The sequence below is a fragment of the Nannospalax galili genome, unplaced genomic scaffold (genome assembly GCF_000622305.1).
Source record: "Nannospalax galili isolate Female #2095 unplaced genomic scaffold, S.galili_v1.0 scaffold1128, whole genome shotgun sequence".
Classification (NCBI taxonomy): domain Eukaryota; kingdom Metazoa; phylum Chordata; class Mammalia; order Rodentia; family Spalacidae; genus Nannospalax; species Nannospalax galili.
Window position 1 is genome coordinate 1495152 of NW_008358632.1, and position 25850 is coordinate 1521001.

The following is a 25850-nucleotide window of genomic DNA, read 5'->3' on the forward strand; positions in this document are numbered from 1 at the left end:
ATAGAGGAACACAATAGATTCAGAGCAACTGAAACTGACCAGTCTAAGAAGTCTGGGGGTTCTTGTATTAGTTAAATTACTGGACTTTGATGTCTCATATACCTTTTGAGGCAGAGTCTAAGTTGGATTCCCTGCTTTTCTTCTGAGACTGGGTTTAGAGCTGGATTTGAATTCAAGGCCCCTAGGTACCGGCTGGGCAGGTTTTCACCCCAGCCAGGGCTCATGCCCTCTCACAGGTTACCCAGATATCCTATCCAGGCTTCCTTAGGCCACACACAAAAGGAGTACATTTGAAGATGTTAGGGCAGTTGGTATGTGCAGGAGGCACCCTAGGGCCCCTGGAATCAGAAGAGACGACGTCGGGCTAGAGTGGCCATCCGGGCTCCTATGTTCCCATACTTTTCCTGCTGGCCTGTGGCCATCCTCTGCCACTCAGTGGCTGGCACTCAGGTCCTTTTCCCTGTGACACTGTGACAACTTCACTGCTTGAGATGAGGTCTGTCACCAGCTACTGGCACAGCCTCCTGGCATGTGAGCAAGGATTCTGTTCGGGGTGGGGCCCAGGTCCAAGGCTTGAGGAGGTGTGGGCACAGCAGAGACTCTCAGCATGGGTTTATGTTCCAACTCTGGGCCCTAGGTCAACCCAAGCACAGCTTTCCAGCCCCAACTTGAGGCCTCTTGGCCCTGCTTTTCTCCCCCCCCACCCTTTCTTTCTTTTCTTCTTTCTTTCCTGGTGCTGGGAATTGAAACTCAGGCCTCATGTATGTTAGGCAAGGACTCAATCACTGATGAACTGTACCCCAGCCCTGCTAATCTGCTTTCTACCCCCAACCCCCTGACAGTGTGACCCATGCCACTTGCTGCTTGACCATGTCATTTGGACTTTGACTCCAACGTCATCTCTATCACCCCCAGAAAAAGAGCCAGCCCTCTTCTCAGCACACAGCTACCACTATGCAGATTTTACTTCCTGAATAGCATTTAGTACATATGTGCCTGCCTGGTAAGTTCTGGCTCCTACTGGAGATGCATTAGATCCATGAAACAGGGACCCTGTTTGCTCTACTCACTGTTCTAAGCTTCCCAAGTGAAAAACAATGCTCAGGAAATATGTGTGGGATGCATGAGTTAGTGACTGGATTTATGGTCATAGGACTGAAGCTTGGGGCAGTTAGGGAACTTTCCCAAGGCTCCACTTGAGATTAGGAGTCACATTCCCAATCCAAGCTGCTGGATGGCAGAGCTACTGGCTAATCTGTTATCGCTGCAGATAGTGCCCACTCAGGGGCTGTGGGAATGGTGGTACTAAAGACTAGGTGGGAGGTGGACTTATTGAAAAAGTTGATGGAAAAGGGAAATAATTAAAAGTCCCATATTGGGGCTAGGGAGATGGCTGAGTGGGTAAGAGAGTCTGCTCTGCAAGCATGAGGACCTGAGTTTGAATCCTCTACAGTCATGTAAAAAGCTAGGCATGACTATGTGTGCCTTTAACCGAAGCATTGAGGGGTGGTGACAAATGGCTCCTGGGAGCTCCCTGGTCAGCATCAGGTTCAGTAAGATACTCGGTCTCAAGGGAATTAGGCAGGGTGTGATAGAGGAAAACATTGGATGTCCTGCTCTGGCCTCCACATGTATGCTCATGGGTGTGCATACCTCCCACAGACACTACATACACCCACCCACCCACAGACACACACAGACGCACACACACATACACACACACAAACACACACACACACACAGTTTCCTACCTATTTTATAAATTTATTTTTTCTGTGTATGAGTGCTTTACCTGCATGTAAGTATATCATGTGTACAATGCCTGTGGAGGCCAGAAGAGGACATCAGATTCCCTGGAACTGGAGTTAAGGACAGTTGTTAGCTACCACAGGATGCCGGGAACCAAATTCCAGTTCTCTGCTAGAGTAGCCAGTATTCTTAACTTCTGAGCCATCTCTCCAGCCCCTCCTACCTATTTTATGCATTGCATTAGTTCCTTGAACTTCTCTGAATGAATGATCAGGAACCATATGGTTTAAACCAACAGAAATGGAGGCCATCTTTGAGCAAGATGGCTCAGCGATAAGAGCACTTGTCACACAAAGTCTGACAACTTGAGTTACATCCCTAAGACCCACAGGTGGAAGGAAAGAACCTACTCTTGCAAGGTATCTTCTGACCTTACACATGCACAATGGCACATATGCATCCTTCCCCCAATAAATAAAGTATAATAATAATAATGATGATGATGATGATGATGGTGATAAGAACTCCAACGGAAATGGAGCCAGATATGGTGGTGCATACCTATAACCCCAGCATGGGGGAGGCAGAAGAAGGAAGATAGTAAGACTAGTCTAGGCTACACAGACAGACCCTATCTCAACAACACCCTTCTCACCACACACACACACACACACACACACACACACACACACACAAAACTGGAAACACATTCTTTCCTAGTTCTAGAAGGTGTAAGTGGGCTATGGACTGAAAGTTTGTGTCTTCTAAAGCCTGGCTCACATTGTGGTGGCAGGTGATTAGTTCATGGCACTCGAGCTTTCTTGTGGGATTAGAAGCCACTGAAGAAACCCAGGGGGAGATAAGCTCTCTGTTAGCCTTGCGAAGACACAGTGAGAAAGGGGCCCTTTCCAAATAGGAGGGAGAGTCCTCACCAGGACCTGAATCAGGGGGCACCTTGATCTTGGACTCTCAAGCCTCCAGCTTCTTGAGGAATAAAGACCTGTTGTTTAAGCATCTTGTCTGTTGTACCTGATAGCAGCCTCAACTGACTACAGTCCAAAATCAAAGTGTCAGCAGGGCCCTGAGCCCGAGAATCTAGGTAATGTTCTTGCTTACTTCTTTCTAGGTGGCAGTCACCTGGCTTGTGGTGAGTCACTCTGCTAGCTGTCACTGTCACGTGGCATTCCCCTTGTCTGTGTCTCCCTGTCTGTGTCTGTGTCACCATGGCTTACAGCCCACTTTATCTTAACTTGATTACATTGCAAAGATCTAGTTTAGCTTACACCAGTGAGAGGAGATGAAAGGCTTCCCCAGAACTTGACTCCAGATTCTTTGAAGTGGAGGTTCTGTTTAAGGGACCTTGTAAAGTGGTTAGCAGGCAAGCAGACCCTGTCTAGAATTTGACCTTCCATTCCCCTATTTATGTTTGTCTTACCAACACCTAATTTGACAACTATTTTTTTGTGTGTGATTCATTTAAATTGTCTTTGAAAGCATTCAACTGAATTTTCATGAGAAACATTTCTCCTTGTTTGTGCATTTCTGATTTATCTATTAATGTCACATTTAATTACAATACAAACAGTAATTACAATGACAAGTGAACTGTCAGAAACACATTAGGGAGCCAACACAACTGACTGGCGACTTGCCACCAGCTGGTAGGGGAAATGTTCAGGGCCTAGGGAGGGTGCTGCCAGTGACCCCTCTGGTCCTCCCAAAGTATCTTACTTCAGAGGGGGACTGATGTATTGGGAAGGGGCGCTGGGGGTAGAGGGAGGGTCAGTGTGCACAGGTCTTACCACTGCATGTGACAGTGCCTCCTCTGATGCTGGAGAGCCAGTTGCGACCAGCTCCTGGGGCACAAGGTGGAACACTGAAAGCCATTTGAAATTGCCTGGATTTTTATCCAGCCATGCCAATGCCGAGTGCCCTCAGGTGGACCTCTTATCTGCCCTGGGCTCCACTTTCCTCATTTGTTAGATGGGGATAGCAGCACCTGCTTCCCAGGGTTGAATGAAGGGCCTTCTGATCCATATGTGTGAGGCCTTGGTACACTGACAGTAATGCCTGGGATCAGGGTTGCTGCAGAGAGTACCCCCTGCCTCTCCCTACCCCTCCCCTGTTGGACCCAGTGTTGCCAAACAGGTAAGTTTGAAGTCTAGGTTGGGGAGAGATGGATGAGATGCCCTGAATTGGAGGCCAGTGGCACCTGTGCAAGGGGCTGGACAGGGCCTGGGTAGGGAATACAAGCCACTGACAGTGGCTTCTGGTGACCTGGGCTGTGTGTTTGAAGCAAAGCATCATTTTAAGGAGGTGGGGGGTGGAGAGGGGAAGAGGCGCATAGCCTGGATCACTCCTCCTCAGCTGGTCTGGCAGCTGGACACTGCTGGACATCACCAAAGATGCCATCCTCATGTGAACACATCTAGATCAGCCCGAGACACTGTGTCATCCTGTCTGCCTCCTTGCCCCAGTGCTGTTTTGTGGATCTTGGCTTCCTAATCCAAGGCCTGAGGACTCCAGGCAGCTTAGGAGAAAAGAACCCCAGAGTGAAGCCAGGCCTTCCATCCCAAGGGAGTGGCTAAGCCTCTGTTCTCTCCACTGAAGAATGGGCTGTGTTCCCAGGAGTTAAATATTTAATGGTGGCAAAGCAATCTGCAGGAACCCCAGTTAAGGTATGACTATCTGGATTCTAGAACCTTCTTTCCTCCCTTCCCACAGGGTGGTTCTTCCAGATCTACCTGCTCCTCATTCTTAGCTCCAGGACAAATGCCTCATAAATACAGAGGCCTGCTGGGAAGCCAGGACCCCAAGGCAGGACCTGTATTGCCCTTAGCTAAACTAGAAAACAGGGTAGCCTTTTCTGTTCTGCATCCCAAGAGGGTCTCAGAAGAAATGGGATCCTTTGCAAGGGGCCGGAGGGGGGACACTTTCAGGAGACTGGGTCTTCTAGGAGTGGCATGGAGAGACATTCTTCTGGACACGAGGGTCAGGCCTGTCCTGAGGTCACAGAGGGCCCCATGACTCTAGTGGCAACTGTCAGACCCCTCCTCACAGTCAGTGGTGTGTATCAGGCCACTCATGCCCAGGGGGGCCTTCCCCATCCAAGCTAAACCTCAGAGAAGAACGGGCCTTGATTTCTGTTGAAGGGCCTGACTAGATACTGCCCTGAAACCTGGAACACAGGCTTGGCAATGTTAAACTCTGAGCCCTTGGCCCAAGGACAGGCTATAGCTCCTCCTGGCTCAGAGGTCCCACTGTCCCCTGAAGCAGCCTTCCTTCTTTTCAGCCTCTGGATGAGAGGCCCACCCCTCAGCTTGACAAGCCCGACACCCAGGAACACCTTTCTAGCTTCTCTGAGACTGCAGACCCTCAGCGTCCCCCTCCCTGGGACACACCATGGCACAATATTATGGGATAATTGGCTCTTCTGCTCAGGGTGAAGAGCAGAATGGCAAACCATCTCTGTGTGGCTATTTGATACCGGCCACTTCAGGTCCCTCCAGTCAGCTGGATGCACTATTTCTTGTTCCCCCCAGTCCACCCTCAGTTTCTCAAATTGTTCAAGAAGCCATCAGCTTATTCTTGTTCTGGCGTTCTGTGGACCTCCTACCCCCTACCTCTACTTAAGGACACAGAGCTTAAGGAGTTGGCAGGGCGGGGTATGCCATATGTCCTTCAAGGGTACCTCAGCTGCTCCTCCCACATGGGACCCTCTGACTGCAGCAGGAGCTGCAGAGCTCTTGGACCACAGTCAGTTTGCTACTGGCATCTTCATGGCAACATGCCCTTGTATGCAACTATGCGCACATGTGTGTATGTGCATGCACAGGTGACCCTCTTCCCTGGTCAGAGACCCAGAGGCAGGGCTCAGGTGGCACTGGGGCTTTCATGGGGGTCTGGTGTTCCATCTGTCCCCACTGAGCTTACAAGGCAGCACATGATGCTTTCCAGAGGTCTACGGAGCGTTGGGTCTGACAGCTCAGTGGCCACAGGGATGAAGCAAATGCAGAGACACTGATGCCCCTGAGAGCAACCCTCAACCAGTGAGTGATGGGAGTTGGTGGCTAAGTACCCTAACTCAGCTCCTTTGCTCCCTATTCCAGGCTCCTCAGCAGGTCCAAGTGCTAGCTGCTTGCAGAGGTGCTAGTTTGTCATGTGATCTTTCCCTCTGCCTCCTTGCTTGGCTTTACCCACCTTTCGTCCAGCTTAGAGTTTGCCCTAGAAACCTTGCTTCTGTGCCTCCTCAGTTCCACCACCTGCTTCTCCTCCCCAGGGCTGGGGTCCACTCCTGCTTTGTCCCATTGCTACATTTCTGCTCTGGCTATCTGTCTCCTGCCCATGGTAACCTCCCCTGCATCAGTAACCCATAACAGTTCCTTCCGGGTCTTGTCTCCTTACCAAGATTTCTTGGTCACACCCATCCTCAAATCTAGGGTTCATGCCCAACCTCACCTCCAGGCCTCAGGCTCATCTTGGATGGTATGAGTGGTATCAGGTTTTCTGCCATGCAGTGACCCCCTAAAGGCCACTTCTTAGAGGCACCCCTCCCCAACCCTTCCCTCAGTAGAGTGCAAGCCTTCACAAAGGTAGTTGAAAAGATAAATATTTATATCACTCCCACCCCAGTCCTGCTGTGGCTGCCTAGACTACTGACATGGTGAGGGCTAGGCCATCCCATGCCTAGGAGTAAGGGGTCTGCCAAGTTAGCCTTCCCAGGATATAACTTTGTGAGCCTGTCCCAGAGGCCAGCCACCGAAGCCAGCAGCCTGGGGTCCCAGGGCCCTCTCCTTCCTTGAAGGCTGGGCACACGCTGGTTCTTCCTCACAGACAATTGGTGAGCTTGCAACTCAGCCCCATCTTCCCACAAATCAGAAGATGCCCAGAGACAGGAGGTGGCAGGAGTCAGGGTGAGGGGACTGTTGCTGTCAGTAGATAAGTGAAGGAAAGCTAGAGTGGCCTGCAAGATAGTAAAAGTCTAAGGGTTCAAGGCAGCAAAGCAGGGCTTCCAATTGGCAGTGCCACAGAGCTGATGACATTTTGGTGGCTCAGGAGTGGCTTCTAGGGAGTGGAGTGATATCTGATGATGTCACCAGATTCCTAATGCTATCCTCCAGGGGTGCTGACCAGATCATGTAGTGCTGGTTCTCAGTAGTGTCCAAAGGTATCATGATGCTCAGATACAAGTTTCCCATGATGCCCTGGGGGTAGTGAGTGGCTTATAGCTACTGAGGACTCCAGATCTTCAGTGGGCTGCTCTGAAAGAAGACAGCTCTTGCCACCCCCACCCCAGCAAGCTGCTGCAGGGTTCCCACCCTCTGGCAGCAGGGAGCCAGAGGCCCTGGGCCCAGCCCAGTGCTGAGTTATTGTCCACTGCTGGGCAGGGGCAGGCCTTCCCAGGTGCTCAGATCTATGGCTCAGGTGTAAGAGTGGGAATGCTGGCTGCCTTTGCAGACAGGCTCACTGGTGAGCTTGCATCATCTCCCAAATCTCAGGTCTCAGGGACTGCTGTGTAGCCTGTAGCTCAGACTGCTGTGGACTGCTTGATGCTGTGGAAACTGACCCGGGTAGGAGAGGTGGGGATGGACATGGCACGAGCCACACGGGCTCTGATCGAGTGCTTGTCCTGCCACCGGTGCCACCTCTTCCGGATGGCAGAGCGGACCTGTGGGCAGAAGATAATATATGACATGGGAGCCCAGGTTCAGGACCCTCCCCTTCCCTGGGTTGCTACATCAGCTGTCCAAGTGTGCCATGCACAGGCCTTACAGTGGTTGGTGACATTCCCCTCATTAACATTGTTGGTTTGCTATTTGTCGGGCAGATTTTCTCAAGTGAGGGAACAACACCTTTTTCTAGTCTAACAAAGGTGTCATCTGGTCTTTACCATACAGAATCCCTACCCTGCCAGGTTCAGACCCCATGAGACTGAGACCCCAGTTTCTAGTCCCCCATGCTACACCTAAGATCAAAGGAGAGGAGGTCCCCACAGATACACATCAACAGGGACAGGGACTTCCCAGGGTTCCCAACAGGAGCACACAGGGACCTGGGAGCAGGAAGGACAGCTAGCCCAGGGCAGGAGGATGTAAGAGAGAGACAGATCCCAATTTTAGTGGTCTCAGCATTTGGAGCCCAGCCCTGGCCCTAGGTTCTCACCTCACTGTTGAGAAAACAGTAGAACACAGACACGAAGAAGCCCTGAGGGAAGAGGGGCAGTCAAAGATGAGTGGGTCCCCACCAGCTTAGGCTGCCCCAGGGCCTGCCAACCTGACAGACCTCTGCCATTAGAATTCCCACTCATGCTGGTGCAGACCTAACTCCCAGAGCTCGGGGTGCAGGGTCCAGGGTCCAGAGAGGATGGCAGTACCTGAAAGGACTCTAGGAAGGAGTTGAAGTAGATGAAGACAACCCGGGAGACCTCGTCCTCCCCAGGATTGACAAAGAACAGCATGTAGGTGATGCCCAGGAGGGGCAGCAGCACCAGAGTGGCCTTCACAGCTTTCCTAGGGTAGAGCGGAGGCCAGAGTCACAGACCACTCAGGAGGGGAAGGGCTGCTAGCTCTGGAGGGAGGGCTGAGCCTGGGAGAGGGAGAGGGTGGCAGGTCTCAGAGATGTCCCAGGTAGAGAAAGCTGCAGTTTCAGAAACAACTGGGATCTCTGAAGTACCCTTGGGGAGCCAGATACCTGTACTGAATGGTCTCAGACGTGGTGGATGCCCGGAGTTTGGTCATGAGAATGCGGACGATGTTGAAGAGAAAGATAAAGTTGATCTGCAATTAGAGCACACCAGCAGGGGTGGGGAGGGGTGGCAGAGATGTGTGCAGGAAATGGGGGTGGGTAGGGTGAATAGGTTGGGTCTTCAACCCTCCCAATGGTGGCCTGGGTGCCCCTGCTGATCTCTTGTCCTCATTAACACCTGCATAGTCCTGGCCCAGTGCCCCCCTTAGTGTGGTCCCACCTCTAGGCAGAAGATCCTTTCTGTCCATGGTAGGTAGACTGTCCCTCCCCTTGGTGGCCTGTCTACTGCTAGCTTCCCAGGGTCTTACCAGCAGGACCAGGATCATGGGGCCCTGGTAGATGTAGTCGGTGTACACCCCAGGTCGTTTGCCAAACCAGCACCTAGAGGGCCACAGAGGGCAGGGGAGGTCCTTTCAGTGGTATGGTGCTTGACCATGGGGCAGGAAAAATACCATAGCCAGGAAAGGGTGCCCCAATTCCAGCCCTCAGAGCAAGTTAAGCCAGCTGAACCTGCTAAGTGTTTTAGAGATTCCACCTACAAAGTGGACCACATCCTCTGCTGCAGATTGGGGATGTGAAGTGAGAACAAGCACCCTGGAGGGAGGCCTATGGAAAAGGTCACTGAGTGGGTGTTATATAGTCCTATCCTTTTCATCAGAACAGTTGTGGCTATTTCCAAGACACCCTCAAGATGGGGCTTGTTGACTATTGACTTTTCCTTGGAGAAGGAGGGAGTGGGGAGGGACAGTGGACCCTCACCTCAGATTCCGGCCACACTTTTAGGCCAGCAGGATGGCATTCTTCCCTAATTGCACGGGACTTTGTGGTCTGAGAAGATGCTAGAGTGTAGAGGGTGTGGGAGGTTAATTGGAAGGGGAGACTCCATCTGTGTAGCTATGGGGACATCACCATCCATGCTGTGGGGCCTTTCCAGTGGTGTGGCTACTTTGGGATCACCTATACTGTTAAGTAAATTCATTGGTTCTCAGGTTTGACTTTGGTGGAATCGTACTTTGTCAATGGGCCCCTAAAAAGAAGGGTAGATGCTTTATATTTCCCAGGGAAGGAATTCTCAGAACAGCAGACCAGGAGCAGGGAGGATCCCAATACAGCATGTGTCCTTGAGTGCCCGTTGAAGGCCTCTGGCAGTGGCTGTGCCTGAGCGTGCCATGTAAGTGCCATGTAAGTACCAACAGTCAGCAATGTTTGACTCCATTGGATCACAGCCTGCACAGAGAGGATCTCATGGGTGCCACTTATTGCAAGAGGCAGGACTGCTTTGCATTCTTCTAAGCTGCCCTTCAACAAGCTCCAAGAAGTGGGTGGGGGTAGGGCAAATTAGAAAAATCTGTGTCCTCCTGGGCCTATGGACCTGCAGTGATTAGATCTTAACGATGCTTCCGTAAACTAGAATGTGAAGTTTGTATGTGAAACTTCCTGATTTTTAAAAAGTTGTCTGCAGAATCAAGTTTTCAAAAAACGCCATGCATCATTACTTGAGGGTCCCAAAATTGAGGCCCTAGAGTCTGTTTTTCTGATTCTCACACCCAGAATCATTCTGCTGCAGTGTTTGCATCTTACCACCAGGTGGCGCTCCAGGACTGCTTAGCCGTAACTTTCTACTTCATCCCTGCATCCTTTTGGCTCCAGGCTGGAAGGCACTTTACTGGGCTCTCTCTCTTTCTGTCTGTCTCCATCCCTCCCTCCACCTTTCTTCCCTCCTTCCTCTTTATATCCTCTTCCTCCGTCCCTCCTTTCCTGTACCTATACACATGCTTATACCCTGAAAGCACAGGCATCCCCATCCAGGGTTTCCCAAGCTCTGGCTTTGGGACTCCCACTCCCTGCCCCAGACCATGTGGGTGAACTGGCTCCCTAAATCCTGTCGCCTTCCCTGCTGGCTATGCAAACACAGGAGCCTGAGTCAAAGAGAGCCACCCTCACAAATGCAGAAGATATTTTCTAGGAACCTTGTGCAGCCCAGAGAGGGAAGAGGAGGGGCTACCACTGTGAAATAAGTACTCGTTGGACAGCTGGGACCTAGGAAGACATATTTGGCATAGGTCATGGCTTCTGCCTTGATTTCTTCCACTTTTTCTGTCCACCTGTGAGAGTCTCAATCTTAGCTGTGCATCGGAACCACTTGGGCATGTTAAAAAACAACGAACCCTGGTGCCCAGGCCATACCCCGGACCGATGGCATCAAGCCTTCTGCAGTGAAGAACTTTCCAGAACTTCCCATATGATTCTCGTGAGGCATAGCTGAGAAGTCCTGCAAATGGAAGCTGTGATTTCAGGGGTGACTGGAAATGCACCAGTGTCCTTTACAAGGTTTCGGGTCTGGAAGGAATCTCTGAGGCCACCAGCACCAGTTTCCACTAAGCATAGAGAATCTTACTGTAAAACATATCTTGATTTTTTTTTTTTTTTTGAGACAAATTCTCCCTGTAGCCCTAGCTGGCCTGGAACTAAGTAGACCAGGCTGGCCTCGATTTCACAGAGATCTATTTGCCTCTGAGTCTCAAGTGCTGAGACTAAAGGTGTGCACCACCACACCTGGCCATAAGTTTTGATGTTAATGAAAATTTATGTAGCATTTACAGGATGCCAGGTGCTATTCCATACATACTTTATATGTGTTGATGTGTTGTCACCCCTACAGCTTTGAAGTAGTAGCTATTATGAGGATACCCATCTTACAGATGAGGAAACTGAGGCCTGCTGTGGTAATTAGCCAAGGTCACATAGCTACACAGTGATGGTGCCATTCATAATCTGGGCTGCCTGGCTTTGGGGACTGTTCTCCTTAAAACCCCAGAGAGTTAACAGGGCTAGGACCTGACCTGTCCAGCTCCACCTGCAGCAGAGCTCTAGTAGGGCCCCTAGAAATGAGGTCAGTACCCAGCTCTCTGCCTTTGTTGATGTAGAAGCCACTGTCCCTGATAAGAGAAAGGAATGGCTGAAGTCCCCTGGGGAGTGCCAGGTAGAGCCAGGACCTCACAAGAGACTTACTTCTCATTGTCGTAGTACAGCTTCCCGATGGCCCAGGCCACAATGATGGGGAAAGGTACACCTGGGGGGGAGAGGGGCAGTCATCGAGCTCTTTGGTGGCGGCATGTGGGATGCAGGATCTGGAGGACCCCAGGGCAGGGATTTCTGGGAGTTGAGCTCTGATACCTCCTTCATGGTGATCCCACCATCCCACCCCCAGGAAGGGTGCACACCCCGTCATTCTAACCCAGCCAGAAAGAGTCCTAGGAAAGTCAGTGGTGGGGCTGGCCCAGCTTACCCCAGCCAATGCAGACAAACATCCACTTGCGTAGACGGTCAGTGGAGTAGGTGAGCGCGATAGCTGTGTGCAAGTAGCAGCCCTCACCAAACATCCAGAAGAAGTTGGTCACGTGGAAGTAGTTGTAAGCTGCTGTCACCAACCTGCACCAGCCCTGGCCCACCAGAAATGACAATGAGCTAGGGGTAGTCAGTGGTGGTCTATCTTGAGTCCCCTTGGGATCCTGTTCCTGCTCTGTGAGACCTAGGCCTGGCTGGGACCCCCTTTGCAGGGCAGTCCCATCTGAGCTCCTCTGACCCAGGGTTTGGTCCCTTCTGCTTCCTATGCTGAGACGTACCACATTACTCTGGTGGACCTCAGGGCTCATGGTGAGTTGGACCACGAACCACGTGGCATTGCGAAGGATGAAGGCTGAGATGAGGTTCCAGTGGATGATGTTGCGCAGGCACCGGATGCTCCTGGGGTAGCAGGGGAGGGCAAAGGACAGGGGACGACAGCAACAGGAGGAGAGAGAGGATGAGGGTAGGTGCTGGCATTCCACCAGCCCAGATGCACAGATGGAGTGAGTGGGGCTGACTGGTTGGTCTCTTCAAGTTTCACAGGGCCTTCCTATCTGTTGCCACCCAGACATCAGCTCCTGGCAGAGCCTGGCATGTTCTGTGGACCAGGCCTGCTTCTCACTAGGGATCCACCCCTCCATTCCCTGCATCCCAGGACTGAGAGCCAGAGAGCTGGCAAATAGGAGAGGCCTCCAACAGGAAGCCCCTTCCCTCTCGACTTTCAGCTCTGGCTGCCATCTGCTTCCAGCTTTTTCCTACCACTTGGGCAATGGCAGATTTGAACTTGAAGAAGGGTCGCTACTACACAGAGCCCCCCCTCTCCAGGGCTCTCCCTGCCTGGTCATCCCAAGATGGGCACAGACAAGGCTAAATGTTGGTGACATGGGTGAGCCTCGGTTTTGTCTCTCCCTACTCTTCATCCTCCAGTCGCTGCTGGGGAAGGGATAGAAGTGGCTCTGCCAGAGGTCCCAAGAGACCTAAGACCTCACTCCCTTCCACTCAGGGGACAGGCAGGTCACCCCCTTGCGAGCACCTCCATCCCAGAGCTATGCCCCCATCTTTCTTCCACCTTGCTTCAGGATCCAGGGGTAGCAGGAGGCAGTACCTGGGCCTTCTCACCTCAGTCGCAAAAAGAGGACAAAGGCCACCAGGAGGGCCACCAGGGAGATGCAGTGGCCCAGGTAGTTGATGATGACGGCAATGTAGTAATGTGCTTTGCTCTTCTTCTGAAGCAGGAGAGAGGGACAGAGTTAAGGCTCCCTACAAACACGCCTCTACACCATTGAACTGAGCATCTCTGTGCGGACAGTGCCTGGGTTGTCGGGAGAGTGAGCAACAGTAACAGGGCTTACCTCCCCACCCCCCTCCAGAGTAGCCCTGAGTACCAAGTGCTACCCTGGAGTAGCAATACCCACTTGACCAGTCCATTTATGAATCCAGGCTTTGCCTTCCATGTTGTATTATTAGAGAGATAGGAGTTGAAACTGCATCCACGTCACACAGGGCTCCTGTGTCATGTAAATAAACACTATGCCCACCCACAGATATGTTCCTGTGCTCACAGCTGCCCATGTCCCATTCCGTCCTGACGCTAAGGCCCCCAGTGGGTGCAGAGACCTCAGTCCTCCAAGATTTCTTTCCTCACCTACTTCTGAATTGAGTCCCGATCTTCCTGGTTATACCTGAATTCCCCGGCTGTAGGTGCACCCTTCCACTCCTCCCCAGGAGAGAGAGCAGCAATGGCTAGGGAGCAATTCTTAGCTGGGAAGATGGGTCTGTGGGTAAGATGCTTGCTGCACAAGCATGAGGATCCGAGTTTGGATCCTTAGCACCGATGTAAAAGCTGGGTGTGTCACTGTGTATCTGCAACCTCAACATGGGGGGATGAGAGACAGGTGGATTCCCAGAACTCACTGGCCAGCCAGCCTAGCTGATACATTGAGCTCCAGATTTAGTGAAGAGACCCCATGCCATAATTATGATGATGATGATGATGATGATGATAATTAATTACAATATGGAAAGTGATTGATGAAAACACCCTACATTGACCTCTGGTCTCTACAGGTGTACACTGGTTTGTGCACCCCCACGCGTGCACACATGAGCACTTCTATATACCTACCACACATACACCCCTTCAGAAGGAAGGAAGGATGGCAAGAAAGAAAGACAACTCCTTCTGCAGGCTCCAGTTCTCATTCCAGAGCCTTCCCCTCCCCCTTTCCCTGGTCCAGGGGCTGCTCCAAGTGAACAATATCTCTCCATTCCCTCCCTCCATGACTCCCTCCCTTCCTCCTTTCCCAGTGGCAGGAATTGAACCCAGGACCTTGAGCATGCTAGGCAAGTGCTCTATCTAATGTGAGTTACACCTCCAACCATTTCTAATTTTCTTTAAAAATATTTTTATTACATTTTCTATTTTTGTGTGTGAATGTGTATATGTGTAGGTATATGTGACCTCATGAGGAGGTCAGAGAACAACTTGTGTGAGCCAGTTCTCTCCTTCTACCACGTGATCCTGGGAGTTGAACCCAGGTTGTCATATTTGGTAGCAAGCACCTTTACCCACTTAGCCATCTCTCTGGCCCCTACTTTTCTTAATTCATTGAATATACAATGGAAGCTGCTCCCCCATCTTTCCAATAATCTTAAGCCCATGAGTGAGGAAACCTTCCCACCTGCAGATGGTTTTCCTTATCTTAAAGCTTCAAAGCAACCCTGTGGGAAACCTGTGGAACAGCATCAGTAACTTATTTTATGGAAAAAGAGACCCAAAAGTATGTTGACTTGTTCTAGGTTGTCACCTTCAGCTTCAGAACCACATGTTACATGCATGTGCAGCTTGGCAAGACACTAAGGCTACAATGGGTCCCTACTCTACAACAGGGGACCAGCCAGTCCCCCAGTGCAAAAATTCTCATTCACCCCATTCACATATCATCATTATGTGCTGAATGAGGGAGGACAAAGAAGAAGCAGGAGTTTTGGAAAGCGGGAGTGTGCGTCTCTGTACGCACTTTCCTCCCTTACCCTCGGTGGGTTTGGGTGTGTGACCAAGGATGATTATGCACAGAAACTGGCAAAGACTAAGTGCCAAGAAAGTACAGGTTTCCAAGCCTGTTCATCCCTTTGGTGCCCAGTAGAGCTGCTGGCCCTCCCTGACCCTTCCTGTCAGAATGATGGAACCCACAGAAGTCAGAGCTGGTCCTGAGGGGCCACACCCAGCACTACCCATCTTCTGGACAAGTGGTTGAAGCCCACCTAAGGATAAGAGATGTGCCTTATGGCTGGATACCTAGCAGGCACTCCAGAGGGGCCAGGCCTGCCCTCCCTCGATCTCCGTTTCTGCCATACCCTTCTAAAGGGGACAGAGATAGTCAAGAACATGGCTAGTTAGCAAGTCAGGCCTCTGGAACCCTGGTATCCCAGGAGGGGTGAGTGGAGGCAGGGGGGAAAGACAGAGAGGAGGAGAGGGGGACCATCCTGCCCTGCTAATGCAAAGGGTCCTTAAAGGCCTGCATCAGATGTCAGGATCCTATCGAAAGGCCCCAGATAGGCATGCATAACACATAGCCTATCTAGAGCCCTCACTTGATTTCCTTTTATTAAATTTTCCACACATCCATGCTGAGAGGCCCCTGGGTAATAACAACATCTGTGGAGTTGAGCTGATGCCATGCCTATGCCTCGGCTTCCTTCTCAGGCCCAGGAGGGAAGAATAAGGAGGGGGCTTCAGGCCTCTGCTCTCAGAGCCCCTGCCTTGACCCCTAGTCAGGTGTACAGCTGGGTGGTTTGGGGAGGAGTAATTTACTAAGCACTTACTGTATGCTGGGTCCTCTGCTAGAAGCCTCCCTGTTACTGAGACTGGTCTCTGAATCCCTGTTTTCTGGTTGGAGAGGCTGTACTATTGACCTAAGCCACATAGCCAGCAATGTGAAGCTGGACCTGCCTAGCTTTTAGGGTCCTCCACTCAGAGTATTATGGGGGGGCAGGTACAAGCAGGGATTGAGGAACAGGTTCTTTAAGGGGCTCCCTTCCCTGGTGGGCCCATGATCCTGGAGGGGTGATTATTTAGGAAGAGTGGGGTGGGGCTTTTCTCTATCAAGGCTGAAAGGTACAACAGAGCCCAACACCACAGGGGGCAGTGACCCCAGCTGGGGTCAAGGTCTGGGTTCCACTGGCCTCCTGGACCTGATGCAGTCCGAGGACTAAAGAGCCAAAGCACAGCTTCGGGAATGGCAGAATCACAGAGAAAATGCCAGTGATAGTCTGAGAGATAACTGTTATGATGTGAGTATGTCCTAAAGACCAAGTGTTGGAAACATGGCCCCCAGTGCAAAGGTGTTGGGATGTGGGACTCCTCAGCAGAGTGGGCGTCTCACTGCAGGAGTGGGTTCCTTCTAAAAGCATGTTTAGTTCACCTGCCTTCTTTTGCCATTTCTTTGTCTTCTGTTGTGGGATGACACAGCAGGAAAGCCTTTGCAAGATGTCAGCCCCTTGACCTTGGATGTCCCAGCTTCCAGAACAATAAGCCAATAAATTTCTATTCATTATAAATGATCCACTGGCTGGAGATGTGGCTCAGTTGGTGAAGAGAGTATTTGCCTAGTATGCATGAACCTCGGATTTAATGCCTAGCAATACATAAAACTGGGTATGGTGGCACATGCTTGTAAGTATCACGTTTGGGGCCAGCCTGAGCTACATGTGAACCCTGAGGAAGGTGGCACAGCGGGGTGCTGGGGAGGGACTGCTGTGCTGTGCGCTCAAGACCAAAATCTAACAACTAGATTTTGAGATACCACCTTGTCCCAAAGATTGTTGGTGGCAGACCTGTTTGGATGCCTTAAGGGGACAGCAGCAGTAGGATCTCAGCTCCTTCCAGATGTTCAGCCTCATCTCACCTCACTCCTGCTTACCGTATGTGTGGTTCTTCCTGTCCATCTAGCTTCCTAAGCTCTTCCTCTTACTCCCCAGTGGGTACTCCAAAACCCCCAGTCCTCAAAGTGTGGTCCCTGAACCAGCAGTGTCAGTGTCTAGGAGCTTGCAGACATTCTGAGAAAGATGTAGTCTAAAGTCACACCCCAAATGCACAGAATTCATTTTCCCTTTAGCAAGAAACCCAGGAAGTTCCTGAACAACTGAACAGTTAAACAGCCCTGGTCCAACGCACCCTGATCCATGGTCCATAAGCCTCCAGAATCCCTTTCAGGTAGCACTGTGCCTCTCAGGATTGACTGCCTGGAGATAATCACCAAAAACTGCAGAAGCTGGATACCCCTTACCCTGCGTCCCAAGGAACTTCTCCACCCAGCAGGGCAGCGCAGCAGTGTGACATCCCTTTAGTCTAATCACTGACCTGCCTTTGCAGCTTCTAGAAGGAGACAGTGGAGTTCAGTAGCTCAGTGGCTTGAAGCCAGGTAACCTGGGGTGAGGCAAGCTGCTATTCCCCATCGACCTCACTTCATTAGGTTCCTGACTGTAGGCAGAGGGGACCCTGGACTCCAAAGCCCCAGACTCCAGGCTGTGGCACACTCTTACTCTGGCCATGTGACTTTGTGTGAGTCACTCCCTGCTTTTCAGGCCTCAGTCTCTCCCTAAGAGTATCTCACTTTTGTCCCATTTTCAGACTCCCTGTGGCACCTGTTAAAAACGCGTATTCCTGGGACTGGGGAGACTGTTCTGTAGAAAAAGTGCCTGCCATGAACCATGAGGGTCTGGGGCTCATATCTCCAGTACCCACATACAAGCTGAGTGGGTGTGGTGACCCACCTGTAATCCCAGTTCTGAGGGTAGATAGGCAGACAGGGGAAACTTGGGGCAAATGGGCTAGTTGAAATAGCTGAATTGCTGAGCTTCAGGTTCAATAAGAGACCTTGCCCCAGTAAATAGTGATTGAGGAAGACACCCTCTGGTCTCCACACATGTGTGTACACACATGTGAACGTGCATACGCACATGCACGCACAATACACAGACACATGCAAAAATGCCCATTTAAGCTAGGTGCGGACTCAGGAGGCAGAGGCAGGTGGGTCTCTGTGAGACTGAGGCCAGTCTGGTCCACATAATGAGTTCTAGACTAGCTGGGGTTACAGGGAGACCCTGTCTCAAAAAAGCCCATTGCCAGATTCCCAGGTTGACCTTGGGGGCAGTTTGACCCATTGAGTGTGGTGTAGGGCTCTGGAGTCTGTATGTGAATGAGTGCTCTGGGTGAATCTTCCTACCAAGCAGGTCTGGAAATCTTCAGATGAGAGAGGGTCTCCAAATTCCTTTCCAACTGAGACCTTTCAGAGGACAGATTTCTCAGGATTGCCTAGACCAGTCCCTTTTCCTTACCTCTAAAGCCCAGGGCCCTCACTCGGGCAGCCTAGGGTAGCTTTGCTTCTGCCTCTGCTTTCTGCTCACTTGTTCTGCCAGCCCAACCCCCACCTTCCTCAGCACCCTCTGGAAAATGGAACGGAGGTAGCAGAGGTAGCGGGAAAGGAGTAAGGGGGACTGAGCATAACGGCAGTGGCAGAAAGATCCATGTGGCTGGCAAGCGGCATCCTTAGATTATTCATGGCGGTCCTATCTGTAAAAACTGAGACTAAAGCTTAGTCTGGTAAGTTATGGTGCATTTGGACAGGAGACTGGATATTATGCAAGTGAAGAGAGAATGAAGATGTTCTTTCTGTACCATCATGGAACAGTCTCCAAGATAGATGGCTACATGAAGAAGCCAGTGTCAAGTGAGGTGTATAACAGGTGACATTTGGGTAAAGCCAGAAAAATATGCCTAAATACAATGACTTGTGCATGCAGAACACTTAAGGAACTGCCAAGATTGCTGCCTCAGGGGAGGAAGCCCGGTGGTTGGGGACAGTGGCAGGAGGGGGATCTCTCACTGTATTCCCATTTACCTTTTAAATTTTGTATTATGTGTAAGCAACAGCTGGACAAAAACATTTAAAATTTTCAAAGGATCGCCAAGGCTTTTTCAAATGGCCTCACCCCATTTCCATGGCTGGACCTTGATGTCACTTTCAGGTTTCAGGATGCAAATGGGTAAGAATCCAATGACTGTCTGATCTGACTTCACCCCAGCCCTGCCCCACACCCAGTGCAAACAGCTACAGTATGGGTGAAAGAAAGGGAGGGAGGGAGGAGGGGATCCAATGCCCAATACCACAACCTGGCCAGTGGCTCTCCACCAGCCTTTTCAGGGTAGATCCTCAACATCACCTTCTGAAAAAGCTCCCAGACCCTGACTAACCACATGAGGCATCCAGCTGGCACTGGAGTCCCTAGCTTGCCTTGGTATGGTGGCCAGTTCTCACCTCCTCATTGAGAATCTCTTGGCACTCGGAGTAATTCACTCGGGCAGCCCAGCTGCCATTGGCTAGGCACTGTCGGTAGCCATTGTCTGGGAAAAGAAGAGAACTCATGATAGAAGGAGACAGTGACATCTGCCTGTCCATCCATCTGGGCCAACACAGGGCCTGCTGGCTGGGGGCCCTGCAGTAAAGCGGGGAGAGGGGATTCCCAACTGTCCTGTGCCCCTGACTTTTGTTTTTTACCTCCTATGCTCCAAATAGCTATATCTTTGCCCTCACAGCTGCCCGCAGGGCCCTGGCTCCATTGGCCCAAGCTGGCTCAATCATGTCACGTGATCTATGCATAGGCAGGGTAGCTATCTCCCCCAACCCCCTGGGGGGACTGCCTTCCTGCACATTCTCTGTGGTGGTGAATTTCCTGGTGGCTGTTCTTCCAAGATGTTCCTGTTCAGGGTCTTGCATGACAACAAAGAATGACAGATCCTGTGACTCAAGATACACCTAGCTGGGCAGGATCTGGGGGATAGGCATGTAGCGACTGTTCCTATGGCTGGTTTAAATGATGAGGTTTCTTAGGTTTGACTCTGTATCAGAGTTTGCATGGGTGGTCCTCACATTCTAGTGTTTAACATGGGGATGGGGCTCACATGGGAGGTCTGGTGGAAGGACCCCACAGTCCCATTTCCACTTCCCATGCTATATGTTGGAGACTCCACAGGGGAGGTCTTATGGGCAGAAAATGGCATGACAGGTGTGTGCTGGGGAGGCTACCAGGTAGGCCTTATGTGGCAGGTAGCTCACTGCTAGAACTACTACTGCTACTCTTTGCCTGGCCTGTGACATTGGGGAGGAAGGCAGAGAGTGGGCTAAGAACGGGGGGAACCTTATGTCAGTCTAGACTGTAGCCAGAACCTCTTATCTCCTAAAGAGGTTTGGAAGGGCCCTAGGGCTGCTCTACCTGGCTTAAGGGCTCTCTGGAAGGGACAGGGCTGCCCAAAGGGTCTCGCTTATCCACTTCCTGCCTAACCCCTTGGGTAGCAGGTTCAGATATCCAGTAAGAGGGGGCGGGGTAAGGAGCCTCTGCATGTCCTCTCCTACAACGTCTCCTTACCACCCAATCCCCCTCTGGCTTCGGTAGCACTAACCATGTTTCCTTGCATTGCTTCTGGCTCTGACTCCAAGCTGCATTGGCTACAAAAGAAAGAGCCCTGAGCCATCTCTGCTGCACCCTCTCTTACTATAGTCCCCTCTGTGGCTCCCACTGACCCACAGGCTGGAAGAGGGCTGGGGACGCTGCTTGAGTTCCAGTCACTGGGCTTGGAGTCCCACAGGGGCCAAAGGAGTAGCTCAACTGTGGCTATGTAGTTGAAGTACCTCTCGGCCTGTCTCTTCATTTCTAAGGATGGAGATGCTGTAGATGATCCACAAGGACCATCAGCTTATAAGTCACTTCTGCTGGCAACATCAAGACCAGAAGAAGATACAGAGTGGAGGGCCAGAGGAGCTGACACTGCCGGAGGAGAAGGTCTGACCTCTGGGGCTGGAAGTCTGGCCTCCTCTCTAACCTGAGAAGCTGCTCTGACTGCCAGCTGGCTGGTGGGGAAATTGATCTCCATGGATTATTCTAGGGCTGCTTGGCCTTGCTGTGAGCAGACCTGAGTGCTGGGCAGAGCAATGACCAGGTGAGAGTTGGTAATGAGGCTATAGACATTCTAATAGTGCTAAATAAGGCTGAGCCTCCCAGGGACTCATGATGGACATTCTGGGATCTCTGTGAGGACAGGGAGGACAGGAACCAGGGGACTGACTATACTTGGCATGGTGGGTCATACCTGGGATCAACCAGAGGCTACTTGAAATGTCTACAGAGATGGGTGGGAGGGGCATGAGACAGCTTCTGCCTTAAGAGAGACAGTCCAAAAGCAGGACTCAGAAAAGGGGCCCTAGACCTGGGTTCAAATGCTGGTTCCATCCCACACTAGCTGTGTCACCTTGGGCAAGTCACTAGACTTCTTGGCTTCTCCATCTCTGACGCAGAGCCATCTTGAGGCCTCTCCTGTTCTTCTGGGTGAGTATTTTTAGCTAGCATGTACACAGCCCTTGGAATTGTACCTGGCATATGGTGCCTAGATTTATTATTATTGTCTCTGAGCTGTATTTATACAACCTTACATAATAGTCAGAACATGTCACTTGTTTCTATCAGATGGAGATTACAGAGGCATCTCCTTTGCTCAACAGCCCCACCCGTGCCCATCTAGAGTAGGGCACCTGGAGTTGGTCTCTAGGTTAGGCCATCCCAAGCAGCAGGTTTTGATCCAGAGGGGACTGACCCCGAAGGAAAACAAGCCTCAAACACAGGGGCTGGTTGCCAGGGAGGAGCCGACCTCCTTGTCTAATTGCTGAGCTGAGCAGTTCTCCCAGAGGATCATGGGAAAATGGGTATTTTTGGAAATGTTTCCCATCTCTTTGAAGATCTGATGCTGCAGGAGGGAGGATGGTAAGGAGTAGCCTGGAAGTCCTGGCAACACCTCAACAGTAAATGAGTTAATTAGAGGATAATGATTAGAAGCAACTCTGCCTCCCCTCCTGATGCCACCGTGGAGGTGCCCAGGGCACCTGTATAGGGAGTCTGCCAGCCTACATCTGGGAATCAGCAGCTCAGCTTTCTCTCTGGGTCGAGAGAGGGAACCTGAGGGTATCTTCCTCCACCCTGTCCATCCTGCAGGTAGAGAACCCAAGGCCCAGAGAAGCCCCAAAACCAAGAGCTCCTGAACTAGGGGCAGATGGAGGTGGGACTAGAGCTCAGGGTGCCTAGTTTTCACTGAAGGCCTATGTACACCCAGACACTAAAATGACAACACTTATTTGACGCATGTCCAGTAAACCTCAGGGATACCAGCGGAAGGTACTCGTGGGGAGTGGCTAGGGCTGGTTATAAAGGTGGGCAGGGCCATATCCATAGAGGGCTCAGCAGTCCCCACTCAGGAGCGTAGGCAATGGGCAAGCACAGAAAGGTGGACTCTAAGTGACGTGTGACAGGGTCATATTGGATGCTAGGGGTGCCTGAGATGGTTGTGGGCAGGTACGGTGGAATGTGAGGAGTGCTTTGGAGGCAGACCAGACAGGCTCTGGTGCTGTAGTGAGGGAAGGGATCTCCTGGGGAGCTTGGGTGGCCCAGTCCACGTTGCTGGTGTCCTGGATCAAGGCACGGGGTGTGGAGCAGTGTGCAGACCCTAGACCCTGGGTTCTGACTCAACCATCAGGCTCTGTGACCTTGAGCAGGTCATTAATCAGTCTATGCCTGTTTCCTCATTACAAAATTAACCCTACTAAATTGGAGACTAGGCAACAATGCACTACAACTCCTGTTTGACCTGTCCTTCTTCTTACCTGGTCTCTCCTCCTCAGTCCCCCTACCCTTTCCAGTCTTTCTTTTATCTCTCTCAGGTCCCTCCCATGGTTCATTTCATGGTCGCCCTCTCAAACCCTTCTGGCTCTATCCCCAATCTTAATTTCTCCAACCACCTAGTAAAGGAAGCTAGGGTGTGATGAGAGAGTTTGGAGCTGGAAGAAGTCTCAGACACCAGGTCTTCAGTCCTCTGACCCCACAGATGAGGAGGACAGAGGGCCACAGAGGAGAGACTGACCTGAGGTCATCCAGGGAGTCTTTGTATGGGCTACCTGGTATCTGGTCACCTTCAGCACCTTCCTGGGGCTTGGGGATCAGACTTTCTCCAGGTCTCACACACACTGTTCTAGCTCCAGGGACCTGGAACCCCAACCACCCTCGAGTAGGCCAGGGCCCCTGGCCTACAGCTGTTTTTCTCTTGATAGCAGGGACCTGAGTCATTGGCAAGAGAGAGCAAATTAATTTTGAGGGTGGCAGATGCTATAGCACGGAGCTGCAAAGCCTGGCGTGCAGGCTGGGACTCTAAGGAACGGAGGTGTTTACATGGAGATTGAGTATCTGCTCAGCTCCTGGGTCAGTTCTGCCCCACCCCCATCACACCTGTAGGCCTGGGATGCAAATCACCCTCTGCCCATAGATCTGACATTCTAGATGCCATGTCTCCATAGAACTTCTCTGCCCCAGGGTCCTCATCAGCAAAGCTGAAGCTATTCTGACCATCACTGACTTACTTCAAGAGTGATTGAGGCTTAATGAGACTAAGCAGAAGATTGTTAACAGAAGAAAGTACCAGACAGCTCTATACATTCCGCATCCCCCTCTACCAGCTGATGATCTTGGGCAAGTTCCCAAACCTCTCTGAGCCTCAGGGCCTTGATTATAGACCAGGTAACAATGTGTTCCAGGGTGCTGTGAGGATCAGCAGGAGCAAGCAGAGCCCAGCAGAGCATAGAGCTAGTCTTCGGGGCATTACAGCTGTTGGATTATTCTTCCTACCTCCAAACTCCCCACCCCACCTTAGCAGACAGTCCACCCTCTTCCTTACTTGTTGTGTTATAGCGTACTCCATAGAAAAAGGCAGGGCAGGGCCGAGCCACCAACTGCCCTGCAGGGCTCCTGGGCCAGCAGGTGCCAATGAGATCCACTGAGGTGTTGCACTGCAGGCCTGGGGGAAGAGACAGCTGGTGACAAAGAGCAAGGTCCTGCCAAGGCCCCAGGCAGACAGAAGTCCCTCTAGTGTCCTGCCCACCTCCCCACTGGTTCACCCTCAGCCTCACCAGGGACAGGACAAAGCAATGCTCCAGGGCAGAAATGAGCTCAGCACAGGTGGGGAGGTGCCAGGAATTTAAGTCTGCTGTTATGGCACTAGGAAGGCTGTGGCCGAACAGAAAGTTAAGGTCCTTAGCTGGTTTCAGGTTCCCTGCTCTGTAGCCTGAGGACGCTTCTCTCTACCCTCCCTTGGTGACAGAGTAGAGTGCATGACAGGTGCTTTTCACTTAGTAGGGGTGGCACCTTCCTCATGGGGTACTCAGGCTTTCCTGCATTTTGTTCTTCACGTCCACTCAGCACTGGGGAGGTTAAACTCACTGTCAGATGTTCTGGAAAAGAAGTGCTTAACATACAGGTCAAAGATGCACCTGCCTCTTTCCTTCTGGGAGCAGTTCCCAGGTACCCTTCTACTAAGACCAGGGGCAGGGAAGGATGGGTACTAGCTGCAGTCAGCACAGTTGGAGCCAAGGCAGGGGGCAGTTAGGGCAGTGCGGATTCCCCCCAGGAGAGGAGGGTCTCCTTCTGGGAACGCCAACTGCCAAAGTCTCTAAGTACTCTGAGCAGAACTGACTCTGCCCACTGCTAGTCCAGGGGCTTTGGTGGGTGGGGCAGAATGTCACATGCCCCTACCTTGGGGTATAGATGTCTTAGAACTTACTGTGGCCTCACACCACCTGCCTATGTGGGCACTAACTTCCTATTTTACAGATAAGGACACTGAGGCCCATGTAGTCACAGGACTTATCTGACACCCAAAGCTACCAAGAGGCAGAGTGGATTTTGAACCCTGGGCTTTTGAGATGCCTACACTGGTCTGGTCCCCTCACAGTAGCCCTGGGGTGGGGTTGGCAGCTGTCAGCATCTGGCTTGCACCCTTCTCTGCGCCCTGTTCTTCCCTCCTGTCCCCGCGTTCACAGAAAGCTGCTGAAGTGGCATCCAGGATATGACGTGACCTTTATATTAAAAACCCAGAAAATCCTGGAGTACATGAAAATCTGTGAGAGACAGAAGAAATGGAGGAAAGGCTAGGCTGCAAGATTGGGGGAGACAGGCCAATGAACTCGGTCTGGCCACAAAGGCGCCCCCTTCCACTGAATCCAGCAGGATGGTGTGCATATGGAGGTCATTGAACAACTTGGGGTTGTCAGTTCTCTCCTTCCACCGTATGGGTTGGGTGAATGGAACTCAGGTCCTCAGGTTTGGTGGCAAGTGCCTCAACTCACTAAGCCATCTTGCTCATCCTGAAGTTTGGATTTTTAGGCCAACACCCCCTTCATTTCCCATTGTCCCAAACAACCAGCCTCTCCCACTCTCCTGGGAGATTATTTTCCCACTTGGTTATCATAGTTCTGAGGTGAGGAGCAGTTTGAATCAGGGTAAGCAACCTGCAGCTAGCCAAACTGATTGTAAGGCCAAGGTGAGCTGGGGTCAGGGAGCCAACTCCTATAGCCAGCTTCCTAGAGAGTCCCTTCTGGTCAGTAACTGTATAGACAGGGAGGCACAGGGTGGTTCTTGATTTACCAAGTACTTACTGACTTCACCTAAGAAACAGAAGGGGCTGGAGATTCAGCAATGAATAAAATAGATTCCCTGTCTCCACAGTGCTTGCATTCTAGTTAGAGACACAGTGAGCTAGGAAACAAACACGCTAACCAGTGAGAAATACTGTAAACTGTAAAAGGAGGTAGGATGGATAAAATAGTACTGGGGTACTGTGTTAATTTGGTATTTCTCTAAAATACTAAGGCTTCATTAGAGACCTGAAGGAAGGGAGGGAAGGAGCTGTGTGAATAACTGAGGAAAGGGAGTACAGAGGTCCTGAGACAAGTGTTTGCTGAAGTATCAGGGGTTGGTCTTCTTGTCCCTGGGTCCCTCAGATAATAGATAAGGACTCTTTGCCGGTGGCCTAGTTACTACTTGTGCACAACTGGACACTGTTTTCTTCTGTCAAGTTAGCTATACAGTTATCTTTCTATCATACTTAGAGTCCAAATATGCCACAGTAGCTA

The 25850-nt window shown here is 51.3% G+C and overlaps 1 protein-coding gene across 2 annotated transcripts in view; it reads right to left on the minus strand.

The window, feature by feature from the left end:
* Positions 1–6342: 6342 nt before the first annotated feature.
* Positions 6343–25850, minus strand: part of Crhr1 (corticotropin releasing hormone receptor 1) — a 44636-nt gene continuing 25128 nt past the window's right edge. The window contains exons 3-13 of one of the 2 annotated variants that reach the window (XM_008821910.2): positions 23618–23737; positions 19164–19249; positions 12961–13067; positions 12120–12240; positions 11783–11936; positions 11506–11566; positions 8802–8874; positions 8440–8525; positions 8123–8258; positions 7912–7953; positions 6343–7417 (exon numbers count right to left, since the gene is read on the minus strand). In XM_008821910.2, the coding sequence (XP_008820132.1) occupies positions 7277–7417; positions 7912–7953; positions 8123–8258; positions 8440–8525; positions 8802–8874; positions 11506–11566; positions 11783–11936; positions 12120–12240; positions 12961–13067; positions 19164–19249; positions 23618–23737 (1127 nt within the window). In that variant the 3' untranslated portion in view covers positions 6343–7276. The remainder of the gene's footprint in view (positions 7418–7911; positions 7954–8122; positions 8259–8439; positions 8526–8801; positions 8875–11505; positions 11567–11782; positions 11937–12119; positions 12241–12960; positions 13068–19163; positions 19250–23617; positions 23738–25850) is intronic. The other variant, XM_008821912.2, reaches the window with a different exon arrangement.